The sequence below is a fragment of the Miscanthus floridulus genome, unplaced genomic scaffold (assembly GCF_019320115.1).
Source record: "Miscanthus floridulus cultivar M001 unplaced genomic scaffold, ASM1932011v1 fs_344_1, whole genome shotgun sequence".
In the NCBI taxonomy this organism is placed as follows: domain Eukaryota; kingdom Viridiplantae; phylum Streptophyta; class Magnoliopsida; order Poales; family Poaceae; genus Miscanthus; species Miscanthus floridulus.
In genome coordinates this window covers 36,514-55,704 of record NW_027096620.1, presented here as the reverse complement: position 1 = coordinate 55,704, position 19,191 = coordinate 36,514, and the positions used below count along the sequence as shown (strand labels likewise).

At 46.4% G+C, this 19,191-nt stretch overlaps 1 protein-coding gene and 2 pseudogenes across 1 annotated transcript; all 3 read right to left on the bottom strand.

Annotated features, from left to right (window-relative positions):
- Window positions 1-1,011: 1,011 nt before the first annotated feature.
- Window positions 1,012-6,003, bottom strand: LOC136531424 (uncharacterized). The gene is made up of 15 exons (XM_066524084.1): window positions 5,603-6,003; window positions 5,403-5,500; window positions 5,196-5,296; window positions 5,016-5,094; window positions 4,730-4,790; window positions 3,698-3,744; window positions 3,492-3,584; window positions 3,235-3,325; window positions 2,857-2,905; window positions 2,554-2,670; window positions 2,332-2,479; window positions 2,085-2,177; window positions 1,922-1,990; window positions 1,504-1,546; window positions 1,012-1,410 (listed from the first exon to the last, which is right to left on the bottom strand). The coding sequence occupies exons 1-15, from the start codon at window positions 5,658-5,660 to the stop codon at window positions 1,310-1,312; spliced, it is 1,248 nt and encodes a 415-aa protein (XP_066380181.1). The 5' UTR covers window positions 5,661-6,003; the 3' UTR covers window positions 1,012-1,309.
- LOC136531422 (probable potassium transporter 9) lies at window positions 5,824-18,564 on the bottom strand (annotated as a pseudogene).
- LOC136531425 (uncharacterized) lies at window positions 14,431-16,475 on the bottom strand (annotated as a pseudogene).
- Window positions 18,565-19,191: the final 627 nt, after the last annotated feature.

Genomic DNA, 19,191 nt, shown 5'->3' with positions numbered 1-19,191 from the left:
TTGGGTGCGTGTCGACAATGGCTTCACCACGAGAAATCCTTACATCTTTCCTTGAAGATTGCCATAAGTGAAGTCTGGACTCTGGAGAATGGTTTTTGCAGTAATGCTGCAGGCGATGCAGAAAATAGTTTGATGGTAGGATAATTTAAGGGTAGGTCGGAAATGTGACATGCCCAGCGTTGTAGATTGCTGGTACAGTGGTACTGGTGTCACAGTTTCCATCCCATTGGCAATGCTGTGGGCTGTGGCATTTGTATTTTGGTACAATGTGCAACTGAAAGTTTTTTTTTTTGGTACAGGAGTTATCAGTTAGCACTAACCCATGACATGTAAATTATATATATAATGCAAAGCCAGCTTATTTCTTAGCATTGTCTGCACGTTTTACCCAACAATTAGTGCTCTGAAAGCACTGATAACAGTATGGCATTTGTTATCTGAATGGCAGTTAACTTACAGCCTGTTCGGGAGGCCGTAAACGATCGTGGATTATTTACCGCTGGCTGGTTTAGTATGAGAGAAAAACACTATTCCGGCTAGAAATTTACGATTGTTTACGACCAAGCAAACAGGCTGTTAGCCTACATACTAGTTCACATTATAGTAGCAAGACTGAAGATAATATTAACTGTTGAGTCTGAGATCTTGGACAAGCGATACGACCAAGGTTCTGGTAAATATGCTTTTGTACCTTTTCTTTAAAATGCAAAGCGGAAAGGACCTTGCTGCGCCATGAGAGCACAGAACAGCAGCCTGATTTTTTTTTATTGAAAAACGCAAGCGCCGGTATAGATCTTCGTCCTTACAAAAGAGAGATAATAGATGCCTTAGAGACCCCTACTAAGCTCAAGTGTTGAGCCCTGGCAGTTTTTCATTAAGAAGAGAAAACAGGAAAATTGACATCCAAATTCAAGCCAAGAGAGAGTTTGAAGCTACGCTCACTTCCTGAGCCCCTTGAGTTTGCAACAACTTTCTCCTGTGTGATAGAGTAGTGCTCAACTGATCATGCTCTTTGGTTAAAAAATACAACACGCAGTTGAACTCGCATTTGACATTTTTTTACATCACCTAGTGTTCATTCAGTCATTCTCAACAAAAATGGTGTCACCTGTTTGTACATTTTTTTACATCACCACACTCGCTAACCAAAGTAGCATAGCAAGTCTATTGTGCAGTGACATGCTGCAAGATGGGTATAGATACAAACTAATAATATCAATCTAATGGAAGATTACATGGTGAGAACGAATAGGCATAAACTATGTGATTGGTACTCAGACCTTATTTGGGATAAAAAAAATGAAGGCTATTATAGGATGATCTCCTCTTGGACACTGACATTGAGAGTTTTATTTGGGAGCACGATGCTGTTAACTACAACTACTTCATCTTCAACATCAACTGCTTCACCTGTGTTAAGATAGGATGTCAATTCCAGAAACGAAATTTTCACCCCAAAAAAAATGTGGAAGGCAACAGCAAATCGTGAAGTTTGGGTCTTACCAAGAATAGTAATGCCAAGTTTGGCATTGTGATCACCTTCGCCCTGAATTCAGAACAAAAGTTTCATTACATGAAGCCAGCTGATGTGCCAAGAAAAAGAGTAGACCATGCACCGATTTTGACTGTCATAACTAAACTATTTGCATTCAAATGTCACCATGGAATGTATTAGGTTTGCAATTGGAACTATCAAACTTCGATTCAAGAAAACTAGATGTGCTGAACCGTTCAGATTTCAGAAGCATAACCTTGGCAGAGAAAAAATTAACAATGTAACACTAGGACATTGCTCATGCAGTCATGCTGCTTGAATTGAACTTGACAAAGAGTCATAAGGCAAAGTTTTTAAGCTTCATACAGAATGAGGATTCATTAAATTTGAAGTGAATAAAATGAAATGGTAAAGAGAAAAGCTTGCCTGTACACGTGACCATTTTCCAATGGATGACTTCCACCCCACAATTGAATGTATAACAACAGCATTTTCCTGATACACAAACAAAAAAGAAAGAGAATACAACAATGAGATATTCTTGTTCCTAAATGAGGTTTATCACTTCGTACAGAGACAGAAAACCAACCATAATTTCAACATCATCCAGAATTATGCAATTGATAAGCCTGGCACCTGCTCCAACGCGCGCATTTGCTGATATAGAGACATTGGGGCCAATCTGTTTATAGAGTTACATGATTAGTTACATTTTGTTTCTTAAATAGATTCCTCTATTAAAAGCTTTAAGCACTTCATTGTCAGTCAACAACAACCACCAACTGAGTATGATCCATCATAATCTGACCAAAATAGTTAGATGAAACAGACATTACCTTTGAAGTAGGATGCACCTTGGCAGATGGATGGATATACACATCACCAACAATAGTGGCAGTTCTTTTGCCATCTCCTGAGGCTAAAAGATGAGGAGAGGTACGGCGGAACTGAGAAAGATATAACCCAGAGCATCTCAAAGACATCCTACTCAAGATGAAGAAATGATTTGTCAGAAATTCCAATATATTACAAAAAAACATGAAAAAAAATCTGTATACCCTGGGGTTTTGATCTGTTCCCAAAAATCAAGCGTCTGGTATGTGTACAGCTCCTTCTTTCCCGCTCGAGGGGATAAAATGTCTTGATCTAACCTAACAAAGTCTGGTGGAAGCGCCCTGTTGATATTAAGCTTATAAGGTCTACATAATAATAATACTTTGTAGTTGAATTAATGGCAGTGCTATCAATTATATACTGGCTAGTTTCTGGAAGAATCTCCACATAATGGTGAAGAGAAAGGGGATAACTGCAGGCCAAACAAGATTTGTAAAAAACATGAAGAATATAACACAAATACATACTTGGTTGCTGAATGAAGAGCTTCAAAGCTAGATACACGCCGCAAATTTGCTGAAATGTAGCATTTAAATTTAAAGGGATTAAACTTGTGATGGTAAAATAAACTGTCAATCAAGGGGACTAGAAGACCGAGTTAGAATATCTGCTACATGTAATACATTTTAGAGCATCCACGTCAGAATTAATATTACGAATTTCAATATAGGCAAAGCAAATAATTTTTTTCCAAGTGACTTGTATCAAAAGTAAAGAAGGCATTTACATCTACTCAGTTAAGAGAAGTTGACATTTGAAGCAATAGAATAAACGAAGAATGTTTTGTTTGAAACAATAACACATGTTTCAAAGGAAAAACGTCGTAACATAACAGGGGACAATACCTCTGTCTTTTTTCTGTTTTAAGACATCCTCAATGGCGCTAAAGATATTGGGAGTAAATATATATACTCCACAATTTATGAGATCACTCACCTACATATAGATAAACTGCATTATTGCTATCAGCTATGCCAATTACTCATTGAGAGCCATTACTTCTGAAAACTGCAATCGATTTCAGAGCCAAATATGGCATGCAAAGGCTCAACTGAAAACATAGACGAGCAAATAAAGCAACAAAAAGCAGAACTGCACTCACAAAAGTCTCTGGCTTTTCCGTATAGTGTAGCAGTTCGTTTGTTTCAGGATCAGCTACCAACTCGCCAAACTGGTTTGCTGACTCTGCAGATACCTGATTGAAAGTGTTAGCATAGAATATTAAAAGTGGGATGATGTTAAGAGTAACAAATTATGCATGAGAAAGACAGGATTAATCTGCGATATTTTGGAATAGTATTAGCATACCTTGTTGACTAGCAAAGTACCCATTCCTCCATACTTTTTATGGGCCTCTACAATGACGAAAACAGTGATACATTTAGCTGTTGGTATCCAACAAGAAGCTATGCAGATGGAGTTATCTAATATCTTACAACAAAAGGTGCTTATTAAAAAGTGTAGCACTTACTATTATTGGACAAGTTTGACTTATATCTCCTATTTCTCTAATCAACAAAACTATAGGTGGAAAACAATAAAAGTTCAGATGCATATTGTGAAGCAATATAGAAAGGTAATGAAAAAAAGGATTGACAAAGTATCTGGGAATAAACGGTTGATTTCTATCAATATTTCAAAAAAAAAAAAAGAACTCAGAAGCTAAAATATCTGTTTCATACTCTCAATTATGTCAGAGATAGAAACCCAAGAATTTGGATGAATGAAGATGTAAAGTCTACCCTTTTGTGAAAAAGAGCTTATCGTCCAATGATAAAGTAAATCAGCACATCTAAATTATCTTTAAAACACTCTTTTGGAGTGAAGCGTCCATGTACAGAACACTTAAAATTGAAAGTGACTTATTTACCATTGATTCACATAATGGTCGATCATTTCATTGTTGTCTGTGCACTATACTAACAATACTTTAAAGCATACACTCATCACAGCACAAATTGAACAGCACAATTTTACTGACCTTACATAGAATACCGTAGATTAGAGGCGGATGCAATCTCTATTAGATGTAACCCATGAATATGCCAAAAACAAGCTACTAAAGACAAGCTCAGCTTCGGATTCAATACCAACCACTACACTTCCATTCCACTTACTCTGACTAAACCCCACCAGGGGAACAAGAACAATGTCAGACATGACCTTGATGACAAGTGGACATGCTATCATTCGTTCTAAACAGCAAAGCAAAGAAGAACCTCATGATGTTCAATTATTACACTTGCCATGCTTGTGTCTAAGATCATGAAACACCATCACCAAACTGATAAATCGAACCAACGAGATAGAAGAGTATGCTTCAGTTACTTGGCAACCTACCCAGCATGTCTGGAAGGGGGAAGCTAGAACAGACATCGCAGTTCAGCAGAACTATGTGTGACTGCAAAACGGGAAGCAAAAACAGTAACCAACTTTTAGAGGATGAAACTTTCTTCACCCAACAGGCATATCAATGTAGTAGATTCCTACAAACCCCAGCCACTGAATGTGTTATGAATAAGCACACTATTCAAAAAGATGTGGATGAAGCAATCCACTGCATTACTGCAGCTTTAGAAATATCCAATTTCCAATTCAAGCTGACAATATGGCACAAAGTCATTACCGGACTGTCTTCCATGATGTAATCTCTAAAGCTGTAGAGCCCTCCAGCTGACCCGTGAGGCTTATCCTCTCGCAGGTACCTAAAATTGGCGAGACCCTGTCAATGGCACGGCTCTGAAATCTCCCTAGCGCACCCAGCCCAACACCGCAGAAGCAAACATCATCAGGGCACGAAACGAACCTGACAGGGATCCTAAGCTCGTTGGAGATAGACGAGACATAGAGCGCGAATTCCCTCTCCTCATAGAACCCGATGAGGTATATCTGTACCAGGTTGGGGATCTGCAGCAACGGGATCCAAAAGCTTGTTTCATACGAGCCGCAGACTGAACCATACAAGCACCACAATTCCACAAACGACAAGGGAGCGCAGGAATTGGTGGCTTACCCGGCTGCAGGCGAAGATGGGGTGGTGCACCATGGGCTGGCCGGCGATAGGAAAGAGCGGCTTGGGCACGTTCAGCGACAGCGGCCGGAACCGCGTCCCTGCACCCGACACCAGCACCAGAGCGAACCGATCAGACGAGAGGGCAGAGGGAGGAGGGATTCCGGGGTGGGGTGGCGCGGCGCAGATCTAGCAGCACTAACCTTTGGTGGGGCCGCCAACCATGATGACGGCGACGACGCGCTGCTCGGAGCCGGCCATGGCTGCTCTGCTTCAATTCGGCGCCGGTGGCGGAGTGGTGGGGGGAAGGGACAAGGGAGAGACGCGCGCGGGCGACGGCGTGGCGAGATTTATGGCGATGGGATGGGATTTGGAGGGGAGCGTGGACCGCGGGTCTTTTTAGCGGAGGCGAAGGCGATGCCGATCAGACGTCGGACGAGGTGAGCAACGAGGCGGGAGGAGCGTGTGTGTTGGTGTGGTGAGCGCAGCGGAGCGGAGGCGGGCGATTTCCGGGCAGTGGCCGTTCTGACTTGTGGAGGTCGTGCGCTGCGCCCGGTGGGATCCGTGCCGCACCGGGGTGCGGGCGCGGGGTTGAACTGGCGCGGATACCCGTGGCCGAGGTGAGCGGGAGCTTCATTCTATGGGTGCCGATGATAACGGTCAGGGAACGTGGCGGATGACTGAGATTGCACATAATAATTCGAGGCTTTTACATGTGTCATTAAAAAAGTTTGTAATTACACATAAGTTATTAAAAAATTTAACCACAGACAGGTGTCACTGCTCTAAACTTTTTTTTTTTGCCTTACAAGCTATTTCGTTCGCTTTTCGCCGTTTGGTGTGGATCGGCCAGTCAAATTGTCCATACTACCGTCGGCGGTGGACGTGGGAGTGGGATTCGTCGTAGCCCAGGCTCATGTGGCGCCGCAGCGGGTTGCTGCCGATGACTGTCAGCGCGTTCTCGCGCTCGTAGTAGCTGTTGTCCCGCTGCTCGCCGCCGCCGGCGTCGCTGCAGGCCTGCAGCGGAACAACGCGTCCAACTTGATGAACGTGGTGAGGCTCTCGACGAGCTCCGTCTCGAAGGAGTCCACGTCCTGGTGCACGTCGCGGTAGCCGTAGCGCACGATGCAGCGGTAGGAGCGGTGGCCTGGCGGGCCGACGCGGCCGACGAGGTAGCGCTCGGCGTCACAGACTTAACGCAGACGAAGACCAGCACCCGATGGAACGCCGGCAGGTTGGTCACGAAGCGGGAGAAGTTGGCTGGCACGCCGGAGGTGAGGTCGGTGTAGACGAGGCCGATGCCCGGGACGCGCACCATGCCCAGCTTGTCGCCCAGCGCCAGCCACCACTCCAGGGTCACCTTGTTGTGCATGTCGTACTCGTCCTTCTTGATCATCGTGTGGTGCCACACGAACATGACGGCGAGCAGGATGAGCGCCAGGAGGATCGGCAGCCACGCGCCTTCCAGGAACTTGATCAGCGACGCCGAGAAGTAGAGCGCCTCGATGGAGCCGAAGAAGAGGAAGAAGGCGAGGGCCAGTCATGGAGACCGGTCCCAGCACAGCATGATCACCAGGGACATGAGGCACGTCGTCACCAGCATCACCGTGATCACGACCAAGCCTGCACAACAATTCAGAAGCAAAAGTTCAGGTATATGGTTGGATCAGTTTTCTGCACATGATCATCAGTGCCAGGAAAGCAAGATACTCTACTCACCAGACGCGTTTCCCATGTGCTTGGTGTTACGGAAACCAACAGTGACAGCAATGCAGAGGACCATGAGGATCCAGTTGACCTCAGGGATGTATATCTGGCCATGAACTTTGTGTGAGCACCTCCCATACCACCGGCCGTCATGATCAGGAGGAAGAAGCTGATGATGGCCAACGGCCCAAGGCTATGAGGCCCAGGCGGCCCAATGCGCGATACGCAGGAAATGAATGGGCCAAGTAGACGGAGCGCTTGCACGCGCGTGCTGGAGATACCTGTCTCCGTGTACTTAAGAGAGAATGAGAGGAGAAGAACGGGAGACAATTTTGTAAACAACTCTACGAACTCAATACAACCTGCCTTCCGGGCTCCTGCCGGATCCGTCGTCATCCCCTTCGTGCTCTCCAATCCGTCCCAATTCTTCCCCAAATCCCTTGCTATCTCTCACAAGTCGTATCAGAGACACCGCTCCTCGGCTCGCATCCGTCGCATGCGCTCCGACTCCACCGATCGCTTGAATTCAAACGGATTTGGTGGGTCTAACTCGGATTTGATCTGTGACCTACGGATTGAATTCGAGATTCTGTAATTCCAGTCCACGAATCGCAATTGGTGGTGAGCTTCACCGATCTGGATCCAGCCCCTTCCACCACCCACGATCACTACACACGCCTCACGGTTCGTCGCGGCGCCATGGGTCCTGACCAGAAGGCTCTCCTCGCCGAGTTGGACAAGCGCTTCGCCGCTCAGGAGCAGCGCTTCGACGATCTCACGCGGAAGGTCGCGCTCTCCACAGACTCCTCTACGAGCCGCCTCGACCAACTGGAGCACGCAGCCAAGCTGTTCGACGAATGGCGCCCGGGCGTCGATGGTGTGATTGACGACCTCCGCCTCGAGGTCACCAAGTTGTCTTCTCTTCGGCTCGAGGTCGGGAAGATCTCCAAGTACATGGAGCGCACCATGGTGGACGCCCCGTCGGCAACCCCGGGAGTGTTCGCGTTGATGCCGGGCGACGGCGCGCCCACGACGCCCCCATGGCCTGCGTCGTGGCCCTCCTCTCTGGCAGCATCCGCCCCGGACACCAAGCCGACGTCGTCGCCGACACTGAAGCCGACGCTATCGCCTACACTCAAGTCCGCCATGCCTGGTGACTTCATGGCTGCCCCGCGCCCATCTGCGGGATTATCAGCCAATCAACCCAACGGGCACCGCGTCGAACACTGGAACCGGGATGGTGAATTTGGAGTGGTTACCACTCTGATTCCACCTCCCGGCAAGGGTATGTCTCCTCGCCATCCGCCTGTCCCCTATCCTCTTCCATGTCCACCGCCACGCCCACCACCACCACCTAACCATACCTCACACTGGGAGTCGGTTTTCCAAGGGGGAAGTGGGGGAGGTCATACCGGCAAACTACCAAAATTTGATTTCCCAACCTTTGATGGTCAACACCCCAAGCTCTGGATTAAACAAGCCACCCACTACTTCAAACTGTATCGCGTGGAGTCTGAGCTTTGGGTTCAAGCGTCTAACATGCATTTTAAGGGCGCTGCAAAACGCTGGCTATCCTCTGTAGAAGATGAACTTGAGTCCACTACCTGGTCGGAATTCTGTAGCCAAATCCTTGCCCGCTTTGCCAAAGATGAGCATGCCCTGTATATTGCGTCGCCTGTTTCAGCTGTGTCAAACTGGTCCTGTCTCTGAGTACATCGAACAGTTTGTTGCCTTGGTTGACCAGCTAAACGCCTATGCTAAGCACCCAGACCCACTCTATTACATTCAGCGTTTCATAGAGGGTATGCGGGATGAGATCAAAGTCGTACTTCTTGTTCAGAGTCCATCTTCTCTCGGTGCTGCTTGTGTCTTCGCGCAATTGTAGGAGGACGCGCTGGCGGCTACCAGGAAGACTTATCGGCGCAATGATGTGGCCACAGTCCCACGTCAACCTTGGCTCGGCCATGGCGCGCCATTACCAGCTCCACAACTGACTCATCCTGTTGGGGGTGCGGATCGCGTGGAAGCCACTCCGACTGCTTCTGCTGAAGAAAAGTTTCATGCTCTGTGGGCTTCTCGCCGCGCTCGGGGTCTCTGCATCCGTTGCGGGGCGAAGTGGAGCTGCGATCATCGCTGCCCAGTCGCTGTTCAGCTTCACATGGTCCAGGAACTGCTCGATGTTTTCCTAGACCTGGATGACAATATAGACGAAGACACGCCTGATTCCATCCCTGATGCACACATCATGTTACACCTGTCTATGGCTGCTATTGCAGGTGCTTCTGCCCCCAACACTCTGTGCCTTGACGGTTTCATTCAGGGTTTGCCGGTTGCAATTTTGGTGGATTCGGGCAGTTCGCATACATTCCTCAGTGCATCGGTGGCTCAGTCATTGCACGGGGTTTAGAGTCTAGATCAAGAGATTCATGTGCAGGTGGCCAACGACGTTGTCCTACAGTGTGCCTCATTTATCCCTGGAGCCACTTGGACAGTACAGGGATGTGCCTTCAATACTGACTTGAAGATATTGCCGCTGTCTGCGTATGATATGATCTTAGGTCTCGATTGGCTCTCAAGTTTCAGCCCAATGCACATTCACTGGCAGCATAAGTGGATCTCAATTCCTTACAATGGCAGTTCTGCCTTGCTGTTGGGACGCGAACCTCAATTACCAGTAGGCTCAGTGATTCAGTTAACTATGCTCTAGGCTGAAGTTGCTGACAGTGCCTCTTCTGATCCCGCAGTACCAGTTGCAATATCCTCACTCATGGCGGAATTCACTGAGTTATTCCAGCCTCCAACAGACCTTCCGCCAAGATGTGACTGTGACCATTCAATCCCTCTGATCGTTGGAGGCCAACCAGTGTTCATTCGTCCCTATCGTTACGCTCCATAACTGAAAACCGAAATTGAAAACCAAGTGGGCGAGATGCTACAGCAAGGTCTCATTCAGAAGAGCTCTAGTGCCTTTGCTTCTCCTGTGTTACTAGTGAAGAAGAAAGACGATACATGGCGTTTTTGTGTCGATTACCGCCATCTCAATGCTATAACTATCAAGGGCAAGTACCCGGTGCCAATCATCGATGAGCTGCTAGACGAATTGGCTGGGGCGTCATTCTTCACTAGCCTTGACCTCCAAGCCGGATTCCACCAAATCAGAATGAAGGCGGGTGAGGAGTTTAAAACAGCCTTCCAGACTCACTTTGGCTAGTTAGAGTTCTATGTCATGGCATTTGGTCTCATGAGAGCGCCAGGGTCCTTTCAGGATGCTATGAACACGATGTTGCGTCCGTATCTTCGTCACTTTGTTCGAGTATTCTTCGACGATATACTCATATACAGCCCTACCTGGGAGTCCCATCTGGAGCATATCTGTCTAGTGTTTCAAGCTTTGGCGCGTGATCACTGGAAGCTCAAACTGTCCAAATGTTCATTTGCCTAATAGAAAATATCATACCTGAGCCACATTATTTCGGCTGACGGAGTGGGTACCGATCCGGCAAAACTCGATGCTATTGCTCAGTGGCCAATCCCAGATTCAATCAAAGAGCTCAGGGGATTCTTGGGTCTTGCGGGGTACTACAGAAAGTTTGTGCGGCACTTTGGCATCATCTCCAAGCCACTGACCAACCTACTCAAGAAACATGTGCTGTTTGTGTGGACTAAGGACCATAACAGGGCATTTCAGACACTGAAGGATGCCCTATGCAACGCTCCTGTCCTGGCCTTACCCAACTTCAGCTGCCCTTTCTGCATTGAGACTGATGCATCTGACATGGGTATTAGGGCTGTACTAATGCAGGATGGCCACCCTCTCGTGTTCCTCAGTAAAGCGTTGGGTCCCAAGTCACGTGGCTTATCGACATACGAGAAAGAATACATGGCCATTCTTCTCGCTGTTCAAACGTGGCGCCCCTACCTCTAGTTTTAGGAATTCACCATCTTAACTGATCACAAGAGTCTCACGCAACTGGGCGTCGATCAGCGTTTACACACTGATTGGCAGCACAAAGTATTCTCCAAGTTATTGGGCTTGCAGTACAGAATCATCTACCGCAAGGGTGCCGACAATTGGGCAGCAGACGCGCTATCCCGCCACCCTGCTCCACCAGCCATTTGTGCAGCAGTATCACTGTAGTGCCCTCTTGGCTTTCAGCCATTGCAGCCAGCTACGAGCAGGACCCAGTGGCTCAAGAGCTCATTACGAAATTATCTGTTGATCCATCAGCTGTGCCGCACTTCACTTGGCATGCCAGTATTCTGCGCTGTCGCAACAAGATTTGGTTAGGTGCAGATAAGGAGCTTCAGAACAAGCTGATTGCCAAATTTCACGCCAGTGCTTGGGGTGGTCACTCCGGAGTACCAGTCACATGTGCCAGGCTCCGGCAGTTCTTTTGTTGGAAGGGTATGACATCGGCAGTAAAGCTCTTTGTCCAATCTTGTTCAATTTGCCAACAGTCCAAATATAACTGCACCAAACAACCTGGACTTCTCCAGCCTCTCCAAGTGCCCACCACTGCTTGGCAAACCATTTCAATGGATTTCATCGAGGGCCTCCCACCTTCTGGTAAATTCAACTGTATCCTGGTCGTTATTGATCTGTTCACTAAATATGGCCATTTTATCCCACTCAGCCATCCATTCACTGTGGCTGGTGTGGCAAAGGCCTTCATGGAGCAGGTATATCGTCACCATGGGCTGCCATCTTCCATTGTGTCAGATTGGGACCGCATTTTCACCAGTACCTTCTGGACCGAATTGTTCAACTTAGCCGGTGTCCAACTCCGTCACAGCACCGCTTACCACCCGCAGTCTGACGGGCAGTCGGAACGACTCAATCAATGCCTCGAGACGTATCTTAGATGCTTTGTCCACGCTTGTCCGATGAAATGGAATTAGTGGGTCGCTTCCGTAGAATTCTGGTACAATACTTGCCTTCACTTCGCTATTGGTGGCTCTCCTTTTGCAGCTTTGTACGAGTACTACCCTCGTTTGCTGGTGTTGCCTACATCTGCACCGTCCACAACAGAATTGACAAGTTGGTCTGCCGATCGAGCCTTGATGGACCAGCTGCTACAACACCACCTGAATCGTGCCAAGACCAGACTCAAGAAGCAAGCGGATCAACACCGCTCTGAGCGCCAGTTTGAAGTGGGTGACAAGGTCTTCCTCAAGCTACAACCTTACGTGCAATCTTCCTTGGCACCACGCTCCCATCAGAAGTTGGCATTCAAATTCTTTGGCCCGTACGAAATTCTTCAGCGCGTGGGACAGGTGGCTTACAAGCTCGCCCTTCTGGCACATTCCGCCATTCACCCAGTGTTCCATGTCTCTCAGCTCAAGAAGGCTATTGGCGCTAATCAGCAGGTATCGCCAGTCTTACCTTCTGATTTTTCTCTGAAGTTGGCGCCTGAACAGGTTCTCCAGACTCGGCTGGCGCATCATGGAACTGCTTCCATCCAACAAGTCCTTGTCAAGTGGAACAACCTGCCAACTTCACTCGCTACATGGGAGGATTATGAAGCCCTCCACTAGGAGTTCCCTCGAGCCGCTGCTTGGGGGCAAGCAGCGTTCCAAGGAGGAGGGGATGTGAGCACCTCCCATACCACCGGCCATCATGATCAGGAGGAAGAAGCTGATGATGGCCAACGGCCCAAGGCTATGAGGCCTAGGTAGCCCAATGCGCGATACGCAGGAAACAAATGGGCCAAGTAGACGGAGCGCTTGCACGCGCGTGCTGGAGATACCTGTCTCCGTGTACTTAAGAGAGAATGAGAGGAGAAGAACGGGAGACAATTTTGTAAACAACTCTACGAACTCAATACAACCTGCCTTCCGGGCTCCTGCCAGATCTGCCGTCATCCCCTTCGTGCTCTCCAATCCGTCCTAATTCTTCCCCAAATCCCTTGCTATCTCTCACACTTTGTCAGACGTGTGCATGACTTTCACCCTGGGGAAGCAGCTTAGAGACTGGCTCTGGCTGATGATGGAGAACGTGCCGCTGATGATGGCCTGGCTGCCGACCACCGACGCCAAGATCGCTAGCACTAGCACCGGCCATCTTACACTCTCTGCATTCGTCACAGAGGCAAAAGCCTGTGGATGTCTAAAACTCTAAAAGCGTAGTGTGATGTGAGAATAAACCAACCATGTAGTAGTGTGGCATATCAGGAACTGCAATGTAGAATCCAATTTGGTAGCTTGCGTGAAGGTTATGGTGCTGGGACAAATAAGCAGCTTGGCCCATGTATCCCAGGATCAGTGAAGGGTACACCAAAGAAGTGAAAGCAAGCTGAAAAAAGGACATACTTCATCAATTCAGAGTTCAGATTTACTTACACACTAAGGCTTTGTTTGGATGCACATGTATTCATCTCAATCCACATGTGTTGGAGTGGTCCATTCTAATCCACTCCCAAAGAAGTAGGGAGAAGAAAAGGCAGAGAGGTCGATCAGAAACTGAACTGAAAGTGAACCATCGTTAGCATAATTCTGACGAAGCAGCAGGCAAGGCATGGTGGACAAACAGAGAATTAAAGGTGAGCGACGCCAACTGTACGTACCAGAGATGGCGGGCGTGAGGACGCCGTCGCCGATGACCATGCAGGTGCCGATCATGACCATGATGAGCAGCGCGGTGTGCAGATTCTTGTGCTTCTCAAGCCAGGCCTTGATGCCGGACCTCCCGGCGGCCTCGGGGCGGGCGCTCCAGCCTGTAGGTGGAGAGCTCCTCGTCGGCGACCTGTCGGTTGGGGAGGAGGCTGACATTGGCGTGGTGGCATACGAGGGAGTAGAGCGCGAACGTGCCTCCTGTGGGCATGCCGGAGAGAGAAGAGATGATCGGAACAGAGCTGGCTGGTGGTGCTGCACTGTAGGGTCAGGGTGTACGCTGTAGCTAGCGGTGGCCGACGCACGTACGTACCTTCGCCGTTGTCGTCGGCGCGCAAGACGATGGTGACGTACTTGAGGAGCGGGATGAGGGTGAGCATCCAGAGACGAAGGAGAGGGCACTGTAGATCTCCTCGTTGCCCTCCGAGTGCGTGATGTCCTCAGCGAAGGTGCTCTTGTACACAGTACACGCAGTGACGAAGCCAGAAAAAAAATTAGGTCGGACTGAACAAAAGTCTACGACGATTTATCTCTACTATAGCCCCACACAATAGACATATATATAATAGCTTGAATTAATATTATATTGAAAACGTCGACCAACGACGAAATTCACAAAATATAGCATGAAAAAAAAAGATGAAGTTCATTCATACCGAAAGGACCAATTGTGAAACTAATAAATTCCCCCCCCCCCCCCACACACACACACACATTATTCCTCCGAAGTAGCAACCTACACAAAATAGATATAATTGATTAGTCATACATATATTGATATATAGACCTCCAAATTATAAATTTAGAAGAGAATAGAGTGTACCACTACTTTTTTAGGCAATAACATACGTCGCTTTTTCATCTCTTGAAACCGCTTTTTGATCTTTTCATTATCAATCTTTCTAAATATCTCCTTCTCAGTATAACATATCATCAAATCATTGAGCCATTCATCACCCATTTTATTGCGCAAATCTGTCTTTATAATGTTCAAGGCTGAAAATATCCTCTCAACTAAAGCTGTTGCCACTAGTAGTATCAAGATTAGCTCAATAAGACGATAAACCAATTTATAAGATGTGTGCATTTTAGTCTTGACCATAATTTCAGCAACTTTTCCAAGCTCAGTGCATCCAAGAAAGTCTAGAGTTCTTCTAGCATGGTTGACAAATTGTGTAAGATGATTTGGCAAAACAGCAAGTTCATCAATATCAAAATCATCGGCATAAATTTCAGCAAGCCTCACAAGTTTCTTCACATCAAAATTAGAGAAGGAGTCCCTTGGGTTAAAAGCAGCCATGCATACTAATAATTCTGAACTAGTTTCACTGAACGATGATTCATCTCAGTCAAGAGGGCATCAATGGCGACCAGAAAAAGCTCAACATGATAGTAATGCATATTTGTTACCTTTTGCTTCCTTCTTCTAGGTGTCCCTCTAACATTTATTTCCTTATCCATATCTGGCACTTCAATCTCATTCTTCTTACAGAATGTTATCACTCTTTTGAGTAATGGCTCCCATCCATTTTCCCTCATATCCTGCAAGCTATCTTTCACATCTGAGATCAAATGCATTGCTTCAACTATGTCTTGATCCTTCCTTTGCAAAGCTTGTGACAAAATATCTGTCATGCTCAATAATTATATCATCAAATGCAGGATGAACACAAAATCAAAGCTCTCCATTTTTTCAATTAAACCTAAAGCTCCACCATTATTTCTTGGTTTAATAGAATCTTTTTTTACTATCTCAAGCACATCTATGATAGCCTCCCACATCACCAAAATGCGAAGCAAAGTTTTAAGATGTGAACCCCATCTTGTATCTCCTGGCCTAGCTAGGCTACTTTCTTGATTTAAACCTTTTCCAATCATAATCTCACCCTTCTCAATCTTTTCTAGCAACACATCCTGATGCTTTGCAAGCAAGGCATCTTTTCTCATACAAGATGCACCCACATTGCTGACTATTAAAGGAACATAGTTAAAGAAATCTGTAATGTCTGCACTAGAAGTGGAAACAGCAACAACCACTAATTGTAATTGATGGGCAAAACAATGCACATAGAAAGCATAAGGATTTTCATCACGAATCAATTTCTGCACCCCATTAAATTCACCTCTCATATTAGAAGCTCCATCATACCCTTGCCCACGAAGCATAGAGATAGACAAATTGTGACTTGAAAGCATATCAACCAAAGCTTCTTTCAATGCAATAGCTGTACAACTCTGAACATGCTGAAGTCCAAGAAATCTCTCCACCACTTGCCCTTTATCATTCACAAACCTGCACAATACATTTTTTATATGTTAGTATAATTGTAGAAATAATTGTAATAAAATCTATGCACAAAATAAGCTCTGGCCAAAATTGCAATTGTGGAGTATTAACCTTAGAATGACTGCCATTTGCTCTTTTATTGATACATCCCGGGACTCATCAATAAGCACTGAGAATTTTCTACCTCGAATCTCATCCATACTGACAGCTGTGACTTCCTCTGCACAAGCTTTTACAAGATCCTTTTGTATATCTGGAGATATCATCTGGCAATTTTTAGAACCTTTTTCATATGCATCATTGACTATATTTACCTTATCTTTATACCAATCAACCATCTCTCTGAACATACCCTTGTTGAGGGAAGTACAACTCTCATCATCTCCACGAAAAGGCTGCCCTTGATATATAAGAAATCTTGCAACATCTAAAGATGATGTTAGACAAATCTCATATCGCTTTTCTTCCTCCATGCTTACCTCAACTATTCTTCGACCCACACTAGTCCTTTGGTTCATAAAATCATCACACTTTAGTCTAGCCTCTGTATGATTCTTGGAAGCACTGTGCTTCTGAAAAGTATCCTTAGCATTCTTCCAATTTATATAACCTTGATGTGCAAAGACAGAACTCCCAAATTTTTCAGGCTTTCCCGAATTAAAGAAAAGATAGCAATATAAGCAAAAAGCAGCATCCTTGGACTCACTATACTCTAGCCAATCAAATTCATCAAACCAAGACTTTTGAAACGTTCTCCATTGATCAACCATCCATTTAGAAGGAAATTTAAATTCATGAGGTTGGGTTGGACCACTCAAAGCATATGCTCTCTTTAATTGGTCTCTAATTGCTGGATCATAAGAATCAATTGGTTTGCGTTGTGCAGGGTCAGCAATTAGGTTTGAATGACTAAACTCTTCCCTCGGTTTCTTTGGTTGACTTGTGCTCTCATTAGTATGTGGAGTTGAGCCACTGCCACTTGCACTTGAATAGTAGTTCATCAAAGTTCTTTTCGACATACTGAAAATCTAAAAAATTGAAATCTATCATAATCAAACATTCAACACACATCATGGACTGCGTACTCAATTTTACAGTTAAAAATGACCCTTAAAAAATCACCTACCTGCTCTGTTGCTTGGCTGATGCTCGCCTGCCTGCCTCCAAACTCCAGAGCTTCGCAGCGCTGCACGCTGCGGCCGCCGGCGCCCGCCCGCCCACCTTGCGTAGTCGCGTCCTTGCCTGCGGCTGGCCTCCTCGGCTCCCCGCCGCTGTCCAGCAGCAGCGCGCTCGCGCCGCTGGGGCAAGGCCGGCGAGCGCCCTGGCCGCCGTGCGTCCGCGCCGCTGGGCCGAGCGCCGTGGCCGCCTGCGTCCCGCCCCGCGCGAAGCCGCCAGAAGATGCAGCGACGAAGGAAGAGGAAGCCGCCGCCGCCGCTAGAATGTCAAGCGAAGAGGAGTTGGGACGGGAGGGATGCAGCGGCCGATGGTACCCCGTACCCAATAGGGTTTGTTTCACGATTGGATTTGGGCCTGTGTTGTGATGTTCTGTCTCTATGAAGGCCCAATAACTAAAAGAGCCATTTTTCCATTTCTAAAAGATTTTAGCCCTTCCTAGTTCCTAATCCATATAATTAGGCAAAAAAATTAAGGTGGGGCTGAGGAGGGGCTCCACGTTCCCTCGATCGGTAGCCCGGGCGCTGGCTCCGTCGCTGAGTACACGTACAGCGGCGAGATGCTGAGGTCGCCGTACACCACGCCGAGGCTCTGGTACGCCAGCAGAAGCAGCGTCCGCCACGGCTCCCTCTGCAATCAAAACAACCACAGGACGCGCCGAGGTTGCGGCAGTGTAATATGGACAATTTCACTGGCCGGTCCCACGTCAAACGGCGAAAAACAAACGAAACACGAACAGAATGGCTTATAAGGCAAAGAAGTTTAGAACAGTGACACCTGTGTGCGGTCAATTTTTTTAATGACTTGTGTGTAAGTACAAATTTTTTTAATAGCACACATGTAAAAGCCTCTAATAATATCCCAGCTGGAGTTTGGGATATTCCGGCGGGAGGAGTACTCTGTTAGAGTTGGACGAAGGCGAGATCTGGAAAAACGCTGGATCTGGATGGTACTGTACGATTTGAGCAAGGAATTCATGTGATGATGCGCACTTGGGAACCGTAACCATTGGTTAAGCAAAAGTTCTCCATTTGTAGACGTCGATGACACATTTTTCTCGGCACTAGTTGAGTGCCCGGGTATACATAGAATCTCATGATATATTAGTGATCAAATATTAATCATGTTTGTGAAAAGCGGTACATGATTGCAAATACATATAAACATGAGGCACTGTACCTCTGGTTCAGGAAAAAGCATCGCTGATCCTAGTTAGAAACTTAGAACTAACTCAGATGTGCCATGTGTTAGTTTTGACTCCAGAACAAGCGGCAAACACCCAACCAGCGCCGTTGCAGCAGCTGCATTCTCGGCCACCACCAGGAGAGCCGGGAAGACAACCAGACAGGTACGGGAGGTGACGGTGCTTGCAGATGGCATCCCACGCATGGATCTGTGCTAAATATAATTATCGGCAAGGTTCAGTCAACAAAAGATCAAGTTAGATCATCTAATGCCCTAAGTTCGCCATAAATTAGTGGTCAAAATTCCTAAAATGCTGGAACCGAAACTCTCACATGTGTGCAGATGCCCATTTAAAAGCGTACATGTAAAAGAACAAGAAACGGCCATAGGAAATCCAAACCTGATGATCAAGTAAACCAAGCAAAACATGGATTCACTTTGTCACTGCTCAATAAATCTGTTTTCAAATTCTGAACACATATCCTGCTATACAAAGGAGGTATAGCCACCAAAGTTCTAGATTCCCTAACCCTATATTGATCAAAGTTCGTACCCAACAGAATATCAAGTTCAATTATGCTTTAAGTTGAAATAAACCTAAAATAGAGATTATGAAGTAATGCTTAAAATACCAATCTAAATTTCAGAAACATACCCTTTTCTTGAAGGTTCCTATATTACCTGCTTTCTCCTATCACATTCAACTGATTTCACTTTTTCTGCGGTAGAAAATCAAAACTCAGGTATTTTGCATACTGCTCTTCATTGTCAACCATTTCGCAGCCCCTTGAAAGGAAAGATGGGCAATGATACAAAGACTAATGGCAAAGT

Excerpts from the sequence above, each read along its gene's own strand:
- LOC136531424 (XM_066524084.1), bottom strand. The coding sequence starts at position 5,660 with ATGGCCGGCTCCGAGCAGCGCGTCGTCGCCGTCATCATGGTTGGCGGC. Across the intron at positions 3,326-3,491 it reads CGGAAAAGCCAGAGACTTTT|GTGAGTGATCTCATAAATTG; the intron begins GTGAGTGCAGTT and ends ATCTATATGTAG. Across the intron at positions 1,991-2,084 it reads TGGATGATGTTGAAATTATG|GAAAATGCTGTTGTTATACA; the intron begins GTTGGTTTTCTG and ends TTTGTGTATCAG.